Source organism: Curcuma longa, chromosome 7, assembly GCF_044706935.1.
Source record: "Curcuma longa cultivar G26 ecotype Majalengka, Jawa Barat chromosome 7, ITB_CL_G26_1.1, whole genome shotgun sequence".
NCBI classification, from domain to species: Eukaryota; Viridiplantae; Streptophyta; class Magnoliopsida; order Zingiberales; family Zingiberaceae; genus Curcuma; species Curcuma longa.
In genome coordinates this window covers 7,080,641-7,097,816 of record NC_133867.1, presented here as the reverse complement: position 1 = coordinate 7,097,816, position 17,176 = coordinate 7,080,641, and the positions used below count along the sequence as shown (strand labels likewise).

General features: G+C 37.9%; 1 protein-coding gene and 1 pseudogene across 1 annotated transcript; both read left to right on the top strand.

Moving 5' to 3' along the window:
• Nucleotides 1–206: 206 nt before the first annotated feature.
• On the top strand, nucleotides 207–5,733 carry LOC141832557 (protein argonaute MEL1-like). The gene is made up of 21 exons (XM_074720048.1): nucleotides 207–677; nucleotides 784–977; nucleotides 1,052–1,201; nucleotides 1,293–1,426; nucleotides 1,732–1,841; nucleotides 2,118–2,224; nucleotides 2,306–2,444; nucleotides 2,511–2,627; nucleotides 2,767–2,874; nucleotides 3,004–3,075; nucleotides 3,315–3,434; nucleotides 3,520–3,691; nucleotides 3,768–3,889; nucleotides 3,981–4,261; nucleotides 4,334–4,396; nucleotides 4,466–4,529; nucleotides 4,621–4,756; nucleotides 4,821–4,894; nucleotides 5,045–5,139; nucleotides 5,236–5,267; nucleotides 5,352–5,733. Exons 1-21 carry the CDS (start codon nucleotides 207–209, stop codon nucleotides 5,522–5,524), a joined length of 2,934 nt encoding a protein of 977 aa, XP_074576149.1. The 3' UTR covers nucleotides 5,525–5,733.
• A 4,237-nt stretch (nucleotides 5,734–9,970) lies between these two features.
• Nucleotides 9,971–15,506, top strand: LOC141831510 (protein argonaute MEL1-like; annotated as a pseudogene).
• Nucleotides 15,507–17,176: the final 1,670 nt, after the last annotated feature.

Here is a 17,176-nt window from a genome sequence, read left to right as displayed (position 1 = left end):
GATCGTCACCGTCCGCCGAGTAGAATCAGGCAGCTGGGACAGTCCGTCGCCGAAGCAACATACGGCATTCGCTCCGCACGTGCGGAGGATGAGTACGTTCTATAAGTAGAATCCCAACCGCCTCTGCTGTTCGTTCATACGCACGCCACCACGTTCTCTTTTGGTTTCCTGTCCACTTGCTCCCGTACGAACTCGAAGCTGCTCCGATGTCTAGCGGGCGAGGAGAATATGGAGGTGGTCGCCGTGGCGGTGGCCGTGGCGGTAGGGTTTCTGGTGATGGTGGCCGGGGCGGCCGGGTTCCTGGTGATGGCGGCGGTGGCCGGGGCGGTCGGGTTCCTGGTGATGGCGGCAGATCGCGAGGCGGAGGAGGAAGAGGCGGACACGCTCCGTTACCTCGTTATCAGGAATCGTCTACTGCATCGTACCGTCCTTCGCCGGCGCATTCTTCTGCAACAGCAGATGCGCCTTCTTCCTCCTCGATCAGTGAGGAACTTCGGCAGCTCGCGATCGTCGAGCCCGCGAAGGAACAGGCTACTCCGTCGGTGGCTCCTCCGGTTTCGAGCAAGGGCTTGAGGCCTCCGGCTCGGCCAGATTTCGGTACCGTCGGGAAGAAGTGCGTCGTTCGAGCAAACCATTTCTTAGTGGAGGTCGCCGACAATGACCTTTTTCACTATGATGTGAGTTTCTGTTTCTCTTTCGGTACCGTCGGGAAGAAGTGCGTCGGGAAGAAGGCTACAATGTACGTTCTCACTGTTTGAGTATACATTGTTCTGAAATTTTTAGGTGAGTATAGCGCCGGAATCAGTATCCATAGCTACGAATAGAAAAATTATCTCTGAGCTTGTTAAGTCGCACAAGGATAAAGACTTGGGAGGGCGATTGCCAGCTTATGATGGAAGGAAGAGCCTATATACGGCTGGTTCTTTTCCTTTTGAGTCAAAGGAGTTCACGGTTTCATTGTCTGAAACAGATGAAAGGTACTATTTATTTTTCGTCTGATTTATGCTTACTGTCTTTGCTAAAATCATGTGATTTTCTTTGTGTTCTTCAGGAAGGCTAAGGAATTTAGAGTGATTATTAAACATGCTGGAAACACAAGCATACATAATCTGAAGGAGTTTTTAGCTGGTCGACAAATTGAAGCACCTCAAGAAGTCATTCAAGCCCTTGATATTGTTCTCAGGGAGTCTCCATCTATCAAGTATATTTCACCTGTTTCCATTTTTTCCTGTACAATTTTATCAAGTTGTACTATATTATTATTATTTTCGTTGCAATTTATTCTGGTTCAGGTATACTGCGGTAGGGCGTTCTTTCTTTTCCCCCAATTTTGGGCATCGGCAACCCATTGGAGATGGCTTGGAATGCTGGAGGGGCTATTATCAGAGCCTTCGACCAACACAAATGGGTTTGTCTTTGAACATAGGTAAGTCTTTTTGGAAGTGTTCATTGGTTTATCTATTTTTCAATATTCTTTTTTAATGTTTAGGAAACTATCAATTCATCTAGGGTATTCCATTATACAAGGTGGGCTGTAATCTTTCGACTAAAGTTTTCAGTAACATGTCATCTGAATTGTGTTACTGCAATTTTTGTTGATTAAGTGCCTAGGTCTTTTAATATGATCCCTTGTGTTAGCAGTTAATTGATCCTAATGGGTTCATTTTTTCCTTGTTATGCATGTTACCATGGTTATCCTTGCCTTTTGAGATAACATGTTTCTTTCTGCAGATATCTCGGCGACATCTTTCTATAAGCCCATGAACGTTGTTGATTTTGTACTTGAGTATCTTAATCTGCGGGATGCTTCAAGGCCCTTGTCTGATCAATACAGAGATAAGGTTTTCACATTTCAATCTATTATGAAATAATCATAAACTTTCATTTATTTTTCTCAGTAAAGTTGTTTAATGTTGCTAGTTGTTCGCAATGTGTACATTATATGTTCTTGCCAAATAGAGGTCTATAACGTTTTCATTGATTCCTTATTGTGGTTGCTGCTTTTTGTAATTTAGTCTTGTCAGCGAGGTATATAATACATCGATACATGTCTATTGGAATCTGATTTGTTGATGCTACATATTTTATCTGTTATATAAACTCCTTAAAATTGATAGGTCAAGCGAGTCATGCGCGGTGTAAGAGTTGAGGCAGTTCACAGAAGAGATTTAAGAATACGATACAGGATCAGTGGATTGACAAAGGAGCCACTGAAACAGCTAAAGTACAGTCTCGGTCTCCATGATAGTTTGAAAATTTTGTGTTCATACTTATTGTTTCTATATTGAAGGAATTCTTTCTCTAGGTTTCCTATCAGCGAAACACAATCTGAGATATCAGTGGTCCAATACTTTAAGGAACGGTATAATTACAATTTGGAGTGTGTGTCATGGCCTTGCCTCCTGGCTGGGAGTGAGAGCAAACCAGTCTACTTACCAATGGAGGTACATATATGATCTACTAATTCTCTCAAACATATGTTCTTCACTGAATGATTTGTGAATGTCTAGGTTTGCACAATTGTTGAGGGACAACGCTATACCAAAAAGCTGAGCGAGGGACAAGTTACTGCAATATTGAGAAGTACATGCCAGAGGCCGATTGATAGAGAACAGAGCATTTTTCAGGTTTGTGATACTATGCACATTGTTCTTGTTCCTTGAAGTACTATAGTAATATTAAAACTTTTAGATGTCTTTTGATATAATTAAATTAAAGATTTCCAAAGCTTGTTAGTGTAACTTCTATATCACTATGATTTGCCAGATGGTTCAACAAAACGACTACAATAATGATGTATTCATGAAGGAATTTGGTTTGAAGATGAAGTATGAGTTCACTTCCGTAGAAGCTCGTGTTTTACCTCCTCCTAAGGTATTGGTATTTTCCCTCTAAATATTTGACCCTTGTATAGTAATTCTTGGCTTTGATATCTACTGTTTCTGTGTAATTACTAATGCTATGAATTAACTTATTTCAATCTATTTGTTTGGAATGTTACAGCTAATGTATCACGAATCCGGCAGAGAAAAATCTTGCAATCCGGCAATTGGTCAGTGGAACATGATAAACAAGGTAACATGTTTTTTTTTTGCTTGTAACTTTAGTGATTTGTCTTTAGTTTTTAATAGGATCAAGTTTTTTAGAGTTTTAAATTTCAATGTTTTTTTATGAGAATGTATTATCTTAAAATTAAAAAAGGAATTGATTAGATCTGTTGATGATTTCTTATTCTTATTTGCACTTCGATATATACATCTTGTACTTCTCTCTGTTGACTAATTATTTGACATGGTGGCTTTGTTGCTTCGCAGAAAATGGTGAATGGTGCTTCTGTTGATTATTGGACATGCTTGAGTTTGTCACGACTTCATGAAGATGAAGTAAATGGCTTTTGTGGTGACCTGATTGGCATGTGTAATAACATTGGAATGGTATGGATGCTTCACGCCAATTACTAAAATTTTCTCTTGTCTACATTTATATAATCTATTTGATTCTACTAAAATTTTTTTAAAGGCAATCAAGCAAAGACCTTTTGTCGATTTCAAATTTGCTCGTGCTGATCGATTAGATGCTGCTTTGAGAGATGTTAACAATAGCTCAATAGAAGCTTTTAAAAGATTAGGGATTCAAGGGAAGCACATCCAATTGTTGATTGTGATCTTACCAGAAGTGAAGGGCTACTACGGTATTGCCTAACTACTATCCTCAGAAGCACGGAAAATTTATTGTCTAATTTTGGTTCAATCTGTGGTGGATGACAGGGAATATCAAGAGAATTTGTGAAACTGAGCTCGGTATCGTGTCACAATGTTGCAATCCAAGGCAGGCATCTAGACGCAACAAACAATATTTGGAAAATGTCTCATTGAAGATCAATGTTAAGGTTCGTTCTTATTCTGCCCACTATGATTGACCATGATTGTCAGCTAATTATCTGCCTGTATGCTAATCCCCTTTCATGTATAATTGAGCAGACTGGTGGACGCAATACGGTACTAGAAGATGCCATTTACCGCAGGATTCCACTTGTAACTGATATACCAACAATTATCTTTGGAGCTGATGTATCACACCCATCCCCTGGGGAGGATTCTTTGTCTTCCATTGCCGCGGTTGTAGCCTCAATTGACTGGCCTCATATCACCAAATATAGAGGTTTATTCGCGACTCAACAACACAGAAAAGAAATAATCAGTGATCTGTATAAAGTTGATCAAGACCCTCAAAGGGGACATGTCTCTGGCGGCATGATACGGTAAATTTTCTATGTTGCTCGTTTGTGTAACTTCTAGTGAGATTGATGCTAAACATATGTGTTGTCTTGCAGGGATCAGCTAATGGCATTCTACCGCTCGACAAATCAAAAACCTCATAGAATACTTTTCTATAGGTTAGATGAGATCCGTAGAAACAAAATAGTTGTGATATGATTACTTGATTGTGAATGTTTTTGTCGCAGAGATGGGGTCAGTGAAGGGCAATTTAGACAGGTGTTGCTGGAAGAAATGGATGCTATAAGAAAGGTGTGATTCTGTCTCAGGGTTTATTTTTTCATCAATGCTTTATCGTCATTCTGCGTAACATTTACATTGTTGTTTCTGTTCATGAAATCAGGCTTGTGCTTCTTTAGAAGAGGGATATCTACCTCCGGTCACATTTATCGTAGTCCAGAAGCGACATCACACAAGGTTCTTCCCCGAAGACCATAGAAATAAAAATTCGACTGACAGAAGTGGGAATATTTTGCCTGGTTAGTTGCATTTGATTCTAAAATTTTCTCGGGGATTTAGAACTAATAATCTTTTCACTCCTAGGCACTGTTGTCGATACTAAAATCTGTCATCCAACAGAATTCACCTTCTATTTATGTAGTCATGCTGGGATACAGGTACTGATTGAATAATTTCAATGCGAAACACACTAAAAGCATACTGATTTTGACAAATTTAAGTCTATTTGGACCATGCTTGTTCAAGCTATGCTTCTGAGCCTCTACAAATATAATGTTTTTGTAACGAGTATTGTTTCTTATAACCAGGGGACAAGCAAGCCTACTCATTATCACGTTCTGTGCGACGAAAACAGCTTTTCCTCAAATGCATTGCAGACCTTAACCTACAACCTGTGTTATACGTACTAGCATTTCTCTTGTTATATTTCAGTTTTTTCTTCTCAAGCATTTCTTTTTGTTGCTTCTAATTTCTTTTTGTTCTTGCTTGCCAAAAACAGATACGCTCGGTGCACTCGCTCTGTTTCTATTGGTGAGTTTTGCAATCCTTCTACTTTCCTGGTCGTTCGTATGTTACTGGTTTAAAGCAATGAAATCTACCTTGTCTCTGTTACAGTTCCGCCAGCATATTACGCAGACTTGCTCGCATCTAGAGCTCGTTATTACATGGAAGGCAGCGAATCGTTCGAAACCGATTCAGGTCCGAGTCAGGCGAGAGATGCACCTGTCCAAGTACAGTTTGTTCCTCAAGTGAAAGATCAAGTTATGTCAGTAATGTTTTACTGCTGAAACCCATTTCAAAATAGTGCTGTGTTTTTTGGCTGAAAAATAGGTATCGGTTTGCTCAACTTTTATAGGATGTTTACAGTCGAAGGTTATTTGGGATTTGTTTAAATTTTAATTTTATGGTAGTATGGAGAATAATTGTTTAGGATTTATCTTATGTTACATGATTTTGTGACTTTTATTATGTCCATCATACCAAGTGTGGTTATAGACTTGACATTTTGGATTGCAAACGAATTACAGAATATGGATTGTAGTGGATTTTGCGACTTCCAAGTTGGTTCGAGGCCTCAAGGGTGAGCACCACTAGGGAACCAATCTAGACTTTTTGATAAAAACTTTGGATACGATAGGTCAAGTTGAGCCGACAAACAAGTGATTTCTTATGGAATCTTTTCCAACTTGATTACGCATTAGAAAAAAGATTGTAAAGTTAACAAAGATCTTCGAAATTATAATAATAATAATAATAATAATAATGATATATATAAATAAATAAATTTGAATAATATTTTAGAAATTTATTATTTTAAATTTATTTAAGGATAATTTGATTGGATTTTAAAATAAATTTATTTTGTTTGTCTCCCCTAACTAAATTAATTGATTTAATTGAAAGTGTTAATGAAAACCTAAGTTAAAAAAAAAATATCGTCCCTCACGCACACAATCGTGCATTCGTTGTCGTTGCCATCGTCCCTCACACATACACTATTATGCGCCCTTGATGTCGTCGTCTTGCACGTCCGTCTGCTATCTCACGTGCCCACTGTTGTCAGTCGTCGCCACCAGCCACTTCTTGCCCCCCCTCCCTTGACGAGCTTTCCGCATGAAGGAATGACGGTGACGTCGAGCGAGCATCATCCTCATTGTTCATGCTCAATGATCGGGAGCTACTCGCCCTCGGCCCTCGCTGATTGTGCTTGACGACTTTATTGCGATGTGTTTCGGCCAATACATCGTGGATGGTTTAGACATCGGTTCAGAACTACTGACGTGCACGATCCTCAAAGAGAATCGGCCCAGAGAGATGAAAAAACCTACAAAGCACTAAAAAAGAATATTAGAATGGTGTGGGAGTGGGTCCTGGCAAGTTACTCCGATGCTCAAGTTAGGATTCGGCGTGAGGAAGAAGGTTAATGATTTGGGAAAATTATGATAGATGTATGCGTACCTGTACCCATGGACATAGGTTACCTTTTTATAGTAGTTGATTTCTGAAATATTAGCATCCGTTTAGGAAATATTGTAAGATATCCGTTCTAATTTTTTAGTAAGATTATGAAATATTTGTTTAAGAAATATTTTGATATATTTTCCTTATTCTTTAGAGGAAACGATTTTAGGGTTTCATAATCTTAAAGATAAATCGGTTTTATGACTTTATCCTTAATGAGGTATCATCGCCCCGCCGTATCACGATGGATTCTCACTAATCTCGAAATCAAGGAAAATCTCACTCTGTTGAGATAATCACATTCCGACTTTAGTAAAAAAGTGAAATCTACCAATCAACGGGTCTACACGGTTGACCCCACAACCATGTGTGAGGAGATAAACTGAAAAAGTTGTATTTGGTCACTACGGATAAAGCATTACCTCAGCTTTGTCGAGATTCGACCTTTATTCACTTCAGTAAGTCTGCTACATATGTAGTAACTAACTTAACTATGCCTCGGGAATAAGTAATCGTATTCCAAATTACATGCCCCTTACGCTGATGTTGATTTATGTGGCGGGCATGGTACATGATTCAAAAATCTCTCATATCTAAACCAACCAAGATTACATAATAAAGTTATCAACAATCACCTTGGATCAAACGAACCTCAAGCCTAGACGACAGTAAGTTACCAAAGTTTTTAAATTTGATTTCCTTAGTTAGAAAAAAATTAGTGAAACAGATGGAAGTATATTTTGAAAAATAATTGCACTCTTTGTTAAATATATAAAATATATATTTTAAATTGAATACGTGTTTGATATGATAAATTCATCAATATTATTTTCAATTAAAAATACCTGTATTCCTTTTTCTCTAACTTCATATATTTTAAATTTTAATTTTGTTTTAATAAAAAAAAGTGTTTGGATTGCGATCGAATCAAACCTAAGTTACATAGTCGACTTGGAGTCATAAGTCATGCTCCCAAGTCAAATCAAGTCAATAAAGCACAATCAATTTATTATGTCACTTATCCAGTTCAATTAACTTAACTTAGCAAAAGATACTTACTTGCTTATCAAGCATTTAGTTTATTATGTTTCTTCCAACAAATCCACTTAGAAATCTTACTTATTAATTTATTCCGATAGACCTATGTTAAAGCTACCAACCTCCAATTAATTCACATTACACGATTCGATTATTCTAAATATCACTCTCAATTTGCTTTATAGATCAAACTTAACGCATACGTCCGGTGGTAAGGAAAGAGATAGATTCTCTAGATAATTAGAATTTATTCACTTTTATCATTACGTCACTTTCAAAATTAGTTAGATCATAAAATTTAAATATCTATAATCCAGTGAAATTATTTAGTGGTTATGTAAAAATAAGTATCAGATTAGTTTTAGAGCTAGTTCATGAAACCTCGATCTCTTACTCCGATCTTGATATGTTTCTGTAAGCATATGCCTATTTCCTACTCCGGTCTTGATATGCTTCCTTAAGCATATGCCGACCTTCCGTTTCGATTTCGATAAGCTTCCTTAAACATATACCGACCTCTCGCTCCGGTCTCAAAATGTTTTCTTAACATATGCCAACCTCGCGCTCCGGTCTCGGTATGTTTCCTTGCAGAACTGACCTTTCACTCCGACCTCGTTATGTTTCCTTAAGCATATGCCGACCTCTCACTCCGATCTCGATAAACTTCCTTAAGCATATGTCGATCTCTTACTCCAATCTTGATATGCTTCCTTAAGCATATGTTGACCTCATGACTCGGTCTTGGCATGCCTCTTACATCGTGTGCCGACCTCATAGCTCGGTTTCAACATGCTTCCTGCTTCCAGGGTTAACCTTCGACAAGTGATACTTATTTGAAGACATGGTCATTCCGCCTAAATCGGGGAGGATAGAACTAATTCTTCCGAGGAAACATGAACGCATTCTCAAATATATATCAACGGACGAAATCTTTCTAGTACGGAATAAGTATGTCAGAATATTTCTCAAACGGTTGCTAATATTTCGGAGATCAACTGCTATAAAAAGATAGTCCATGCCCATGGGCAGAGGTACGTACACATAAACCCTAACTTCCCCAAGTCATTAAACTCTTTGCGTCGAACCCTAACTTGAGCATCGGAGTGGCTTACCGAGATCTATCTCCGGTGTCATTCTAACTCTCACTTTTTTCGAGTACTTTGTAGGTCTCTTCTTCTCCTTCCGCAGCATCATCATAGAAACGTGCACGTCGACAAGTCTTAAATCAGCGTTTGAACCATCCATGATGTACCGCCCGGAACAATCTAAATTATTATAAAAAAATTCTTTGCTACATCTAATTTCTCTTTTTATGCTCAATCTATTAGACTTAGTTTTTTTAGCCTTGACACATGCAATGCTCAACTTACTTACTAGTTAAGCTTATTGTCTATTGATATTTTTAGTCCACCAAGTCCGGTTTATATTTCTAATTTATTTTATCAACAAATATAAGCTAAATATGTACTGACCTTGACTCATCTATTGTCCTTATTCCTCGACTTCCTTACTAGTTAAGCTTATTGATAGCTTTGGTCCACCAACTCCACTTCCACTTGACTTGTCTTATGTTTTTTGACTTATAGTCAACGAATATATACTAAATATGTATTTTTTAGATAATAAAAATAAACTATAAATATATAATAATAATAATAAGGAATAACTAAAATGAAAATAACAAGCTTTGGGCTAAAATAGTCACCCAGAAGCAGAACGCCAGTTCAAGAATCACTTTTTCATTCTCTAGAAAGATCCATTTTTTCTTTTAATTTCTAAAGGTAAGATTATTTCATTTGACCCTCAAAGTTCTCGGAATTGTTTTGCATAAATTTGGAATTTAGGAAAATTTCAGATTATTGCAGTCGGTATTTATTGTTAAGGAAAGGACCACCGTTATCGGGGGCAAAGTGAAGCAAAATTGGAAATTTGAGAGGGTGAAAATCTTTTTTGATTTCGTAACGATTCTTTTGGGCCCCACCACGTCGCATTATTCTTTTAAGCCAACTTTGTGCGCTGCCTTGCGCAGGAAGGCAACGATTCGAAACGACAGGGGCAGAACGGGTAATTCACATGTAGGTCGATCGTCACCGTCCGCCGAGTTGAATCAGGCAGCTGGGACCGTCCGTCACCCAGGTAACGTACCGCATTCGCTCCGCACGTGCGGAGGATGAGTACGTTCTATAAGTAGAATCCCAACCGCCTCTGCTGTTCGTTCATACGCTCACCCACCACGTTCTCTTTTGGTTTACTGCCCACTTGCTCCCGTACGAACCTGAACCTGCTCCGATGTCTAGCGGGCGAGGAGAATATGGAGGTGGTCGCCGTGGCGGTGGCCGTGGCGGTGACCGAGGCGGTAGGGTTCCTGGTGATGGTGGTCGTGGCCGGGGCGGTCGGGTTCCTGGCGATGGCGGCAGATCGCGAGCCGGAGGAGGAAGAGGCGGATACGCTCCGTCACCTAGTTATCAGGAATCGTCTACTGCATCGTACCGTCCTTTGCCGGCGCATTCTTCTGCAACAGTAGATGCGCCTTCTTCCTCTTCGATCAGTGAGGAACTTCGGCAACTCGCGATCGTCGAGCCCGCGAAGGAGCAGGCTCCTCCGTCGGTGGCTCCTCCGGTGTCGAGCAAGGGCTTGAGGCCTCCGGCTCGGCCAGATTTCGGTACCGTCGGAAAGAAGTGCGTCGTTCGGGCAAACCATTTCTTAGTGGAGGTCGCCGACAATGCCCTTTTTCACTATGATGTGAGTTTCTATTTCTCTTTCGTGTTCATTAGGGCTATAATGTACGTTCTCACTGTTTGAGTATACATTGTTCTGAAATTTTTAGGTGAGTATAGCGCCGGAATCAGCATCCAAAGCTACGAATAGAAAAATTATCTCTGAGCTTGTCAAGGTGCACAAGGATAAAGCCTTGGGAAAGCGATTGCCAGCTTATGATGGAAGGAAGAGCCTATATACGGCTGGTGCTTTTCCTTTTGAGTCAAAGGAGTTCACGGTTTCATTGCCTGAAACAGCCGAAAGGTACTGTTTCTCGTCTGATTTATGCTTACTGTCTGTGCTAAAATCATGTGGTTTTCTTCGTGTTCTTCAGGAGGGCTAAGGAATTTAGAGTGATTATTAAACATGCTGGAAACGCAAGCATACATAATCTGAAGGAGTTTTTAGCTGGTCGACAAATTGATGCACCTCAAGAAGTCATTCAAGCCCTTGATATTGTTCTCAGGGAGTCTCCATCTATCAAGTATACTTCCCCTGTTTCAATTTTTTCCTGTACAATTTTCTCAAGTTGTACTATATTATTATTATTTTCGTTGCAATTTATTCTGGTTCAGGTATACTGCGGTAGCGCGTTCTTTCTTTTCCCCCAATTTTGGGCATCGGCAATCCATTGGTAATGGCTTGGAATGCTGGAGGGGCTATTATCAAAGCCTTCGACCAACACAAATGGGCTTGTCTTTGAACATAGGTAAGTCTTTCTGGAAGTGTTCATTGGTTTATCTATTTTTCAATATTCTTTTTTAATGTTGAGGACACTATCAATTCATCTAGGGTATTCCATTATACAAGGCGGGCTGTAATCTTTCGACTAAAGTTTTCAGTAACATGTCATCTGAATTGTGTTACTGCAATTTTTGTTGATTAAGTGCCTAGGTCTTTTAATATGATCCCTTGTGTTAGCAGTTAATTGATCCTAATGGGTTCATTTTTTCCTTGTTATGCATATTACCATGGTTATCCTTGCCTTTTGAGATAACATGTTTCTTTCTGCAGATATCTCGGCGACATCTTTCTATAAGCCCATGAACGTTGTTGAATTTGTACTTGAGTATCTTAATCTGCGGGATGCTTCAAGGCCCTTGTCTGATCAATACAGAGATAAGGTTTTCACATTTCAATCTATTATGAAATAATCATAAACTTTCATTTATTTTTCTCAGTAAAGTTGTTTAATGTTGCTAGTTTTTCGCAATGTGTACATTATATGTTCTTGCCAAATAGAGGTCTATAACGTTTTCATTGATTCCTTATTGTGGTTGCTGCTTTTTGTAATTTAGTCTTGTCAGCGTGGTATATAATACATCGATACATGTCTAATGGAATCTGATTTGTTGATGCTACATATTTTATCTGTTATATAAACTCCTTAAAATTGATAGGTCAAGCGAGTCATGCGCGGTGTAAGAGTTGAGGCAGTTCACAGAAGAGATTTAAGAATACGATACAGGATCAGTGGATTGACAAAGGAGCCACTGAAACAGCTAAAGTACAGTCTCGGTCTCCATAATAGTTTGAAAATTTTGTGTTCATACTTATTGTTTCTATATTGAAGGAATTCTTTCTCTAGGTTTCCTATCAGCGAAACACAATCTGAGATATCAGTGGTCCAATACTTTAAGGAACGGTATAATTACAATTTGGAGTGTGTGTCATGGCCTTGCCTCCTGGCTGGGAGTGAGAGCAAACCAGTCTACTTACCAATGGAGGTACATATATGATCTACTAATTCTCTCAAACATATGTTCTTCACTGAATGATTTGTGAATGTGTAGGTTTGCAGAATTGTTGAGGGACAACGCTATACCAAAAAGCTGAATGAGGGACAAGTTACTGCAATATTAAAAAGTACATGCCAGAGGCCGATTGATAGAGAACAGAGCATTTTTCAGGTTTGTGATACTATGCACATTGTTCTTGTTCCTTGAAGTACTATAGTAATATTAAAACTTTTAGATGTCTTTTGATATAATTAAATTAAAGATTTCCAAAGCTTGTTAGTGTAACTTCTATATCACTATGATTTGCCAGATGGTTCAACAAAACGACTACAATAATGATGTATTCATGAAGGAATTTGGTTTGAAGATGAAGTATGAGTTCACTCCCGTAGAAGCTCGTGTTTTACCTCCTCCTAAGGTATTGGTATTTTCCCTCTAAATATTTGACCCTTGTATAGTAATTCTTGGCTTTGATATCTACTGTTTCTGTGTAATTACTAATGCTATGAATTAACTTATTTCAATCTATTTGTTTGGAATGTTACAGCTAATGTATCACGACTCCGGCAGAGAAAAATCTTGCAATCCGGCAATTGGTCAGTGGAACATGATAAACAAGGTAACATGTTTTTTTATTTTTTGCTTGTAACTTTAGTGATTTGTCTTTAGTTTTTAATAGGATCAAGTTTTTTAGAGTTTTCAATTTCGATGTTTTTTTATGAGAACGTATTATCTTAAAATTAAAAAAAGGAATTGATTAGATCTGTTGACGATTTCTTATTCTTATTTGCACTTCGATATATACATCTTGTACTTCTCTTTGTTGACTAATTATTTGACATGGTGGCTTTGTTGCTTCGCAGAAAATGGTGAATGGTGCTTCTGTTGATTATTGGACATGCTTGAGTTTGTCGCGACTTCATGAAGATGAAGTATATGGCTTTTGTGGTGACCTGATTGTCATGTGTAATAACATTGGAATGGTATGGAAGCTTCATGTCAATTACTAAAATTTTCTCTTGTCCACATTTATATAATCTATTTGATTCTACTAAAATTTTTTTAAAGGCAATCAACCCAAAGACCTTTTGTCAATTTCAAATTTGCTCGTGCTGATCGATTAGATGCTGCTTTGAGAGACATTAACAATAGCTCAATAGAAGCTTTTAAAAGATTAGGGATTCAAGGGAAGCACATCCAATTGTTGATTGTGATCTTACCAGAAGTGAAGGGCTACTACGGTATTGCCTAATGACTATCCTCAGAAGCACGGAAAATTTATTGTTTAATTTTGGTTCAATCTGTGGTGGATGACAGGGAATATCAAGAGAATTTGTGAAACTGAGCTCGGTATCGTGTCACAATGTTGCAATCCAAGGCAGGCATCTAGATGCAACAAACAATATTTGGAAAATGTCTCATTGAAGATCAATGTTAAGGTTAGTTATTATTCTGTCCACTATGATTGACCATGATTGCCAGCTAATTATCTGCCTGTATACTAATCCCCTTTCATGTATAATTGAGCAGACTGGTGGACGCAATACGGTACTAGAAGATGCGATTCACCGCAGGATTCCACTTGTAACTGATATACCAACAATTATCTTTGGAGCTGATGTATCACACCCATCCCCAGGGGAGGATTCTTTGTCTTCCATTGCCGCGGTTGTAGCCTCAATTGACTGGCCTCATATCACCAAATATAGAGGTTTATTCGCGACTCAACAACACAGAAAAGAAATGATCAGTGATCTGTATAAAGTTGAACAAGACCCTCAAAGGGGACAAGTCTCTGGTGGCATGATACGGTAAATTTTCTATGTTGCTCGTTTGTGTAAATTCTAGTGAGATTGATGCTAAACATATGTGTTGTCTTGCAGGGATTTGCTAATGGCATTCTACCGCTCGACAAATCAAAAACCTCATAGAATACTTTTCTATAGGTTAGATGAGTTCCGTAGAAACAAAATAGTTGTGATATGATTAATTGATTGTGAATGTTTTTATCGCAGAGATGGGGTCAGTGAAGGGCAATTTAGCGAGGTGTTGCTCAAAGAAATGGATGCTATAAGAAAGGTGTGATTCTGTCTCAAGGTTTATTTTTTCATCAATGCTTTATCGTCATTCTGCGTAACATTTACATTGTTGTTTCTGTTCATGAAATCAGGCTTGTGCTTCTTTACAAGAGGGATATCTACCTCCGGTCACATTTATCGTAGTCCAGAAGCGACATCACACAAGGTTGTTCCCTGAAGACCATAGAAATAAAAATTCGACTGACAGAAGTGGGAATATTTTGCCTGGTTAGTTGCATTTGATTCTAAAATTTTCTCAGGGATTTAGAACTAATAATCTTTTTGCTCTTAGGCACTGTTGTCGATACGAAAATCTGTCATCCAACAGAATTCGACTTTTATTTATGTAGTCATGCTGGCATTCAGGTATTGATTGAATAATTTCAATGTGAAACACACTAAAAGCATACTGATTTTGACAGGTTTAAGTCTATTCGGACCATGCTTGTTTCAGCTGTGCTTGATCTATGCTTTTGAGTCTCTACAAATACAATGTTTTTGTAACTAGTATTGTTTCTTATAACCAGGGTACCAGCAAGCCTACTCATTATCACGTTCTGTACGACGAAAACAGATTTTCCGCAAATGCATTGCAGACCTTAACCAACAACCTGTGTTATACGTACTAGCATTTCTCTTGTTACATTTCAGTTTTTCATCTCAAGCATTTCTGTTTATGTTACTTCAAATTTCTTTTTGTTCTTGCTTGCCAAAAACAGGTACGCTCGGTGCACTCGCTCAGTTTCTATCGGTGAGTTTTGCACTCCTTCCACTTTCCTGGTCGTTCGTATGTTACTGTTTTATAGCAATGAAATCTACCTTGTCTCTTTTACAGTTCCGCCAGCATATTACGCTCACTTGGTCGCGTTTAGAGCTCGCTATTACATGGAAGGCAGCGAATCGTTCGAAACCGATTCGGGTCCGAGTCAGACGAGAGATGCACCTGTCCAAGTACAGTTTGCTCCTCAAGTGAAAGATCAAGTTAAGGCAGTAATGTTTTACTGCTGAAACCCATTTCAAAACAGTGCTGTGTTTTGGGCTGAAAAATAGGTGTCATTTTGCTCAACTTTATAGGATGTTTACAGTCGAAGGTTATTTGGGATTTGTTTAAATTTTACTTTTATGGTAGTATGGAGAAAAATTGTTTAGGATTTATCTTATGTTACATGAATTTGTGACTTTTATTATGTCCATCATACCAAGTGTGGTTATAGACTTGACATTTTGGATTGCAAACGAATTACAGAATATGGATTGTAGTGGATTTTGCGACTTCCTTTTCTTTGTTTTCTTAAGCGACCTTTTCGTGGCCAAGTTGGTTCGAGGCCTCAAGGGTGAGCACCACTAGGGAACCAATCTAGCCTTTTTGATAAAAACGTCGGATACGATAGGTCAAATTGAGCCAACAAACAAGTAGAAAAAAGATTATAAAGTTAACAAAGATCTTCGAAATGATTGTCAATATCCATAATCTACACACATAGATGAACAAGTTGATGCTTCTCTCATTTTATTTTAAAATAATAAAATCAAACACATGTGATGAACTAAGTAATTAGGGAGCTCAATAATGAATTTGATGAATTCGTGAGTCTATTTGAAAAATATTAGATTAGAGTTGAAGATTTTAAGATTCGGGTTCAGATCGGATTGAGTTCGGATTGATTAGAATTTAGGATGGAGAAATTATTTTTAAATTAAATTAAATTTTATTTTGAAAATTAAGATATTTTATACAGTAGAAAGTTAGTATGATAATAATGAAATATTATGATAGAAATGAAGAATTATACGAGAAAATAATAAAAAAATCTTTTTTAATTGAGTTATTTAGGTTATTTGGGTTCAGCTTTGATTTGGATTTATAATTTTTAGGTTGAGTTCGGAATTGGATTAGATTCGAATTGAAAATTTCTTTTTATAATACCTTTGCTTTGACCCGACCTGACCTAAATGCATCTGATCCATCTGAATTGACACCCTTACTTTAGCAAATGGTGGAATCCGCTACCCCATCAGTCCTACACGATCGATCTCACGATCATTTATAAGGAGGTAAATAGAGAAGCTGCAATTGACCAATACGAAGAGGGCGTTGCTTCGGCTTTGTTGAAATTCGATCCTTATCTAATTCAACAAGTCTGTCTCATATTAACCAACTCAATCATGCTCCGAGGGCAAGTGACAACCTTACCCTTATAGGCAATGGAATCCTACCGCCATAAGAGGACAAGCGATAATTTGGTGTGCTCTCCATCATCTAAGTAGACAAAAAATGTAGAAAACGATATGAACGATCACACTAATGTATGAGAGACCAAATCTAAAATGAATACTTCCAAATTAAACTCAAGACAAGTCACATGGTGGTCCTTCTATCACATTATGCATTATTCATTCGTACCCTAAACCCTAAAAGGTTATCTTACTTCAAAATAATGAAATCGACCTTTTGTTTTAGTTACAAAATATTCCCACACAACATTTTGCAATCACTCCTAATAAGGCCATCGTATGAGTTCAAACCCTACACGCTAGTGGAAAAAATCATTCGGATAAAAAAGCATGGTAATTGACATGGGTGTCCTCTACATTTGATGTTATATGTTTCTAATTCGATGTTATATGTCATAATATTGCCAAAATCTACATTACTTATGGACTATTGAAATAGAGATAGATGACAAAGACGAGTAATTAACACTAGCAAGCAAATCACAAATTGAATTCATTATAGTTCCTATCATCACATGCCTTCTTGCAATTAACATCAAAACATTTGGACTAGTTTCTATAGTGTGATGGGCGATGCGTTTAAGGTTAAAAAAAAAATAATATTAAGCTTCTTCAAATAATATTTTTATAT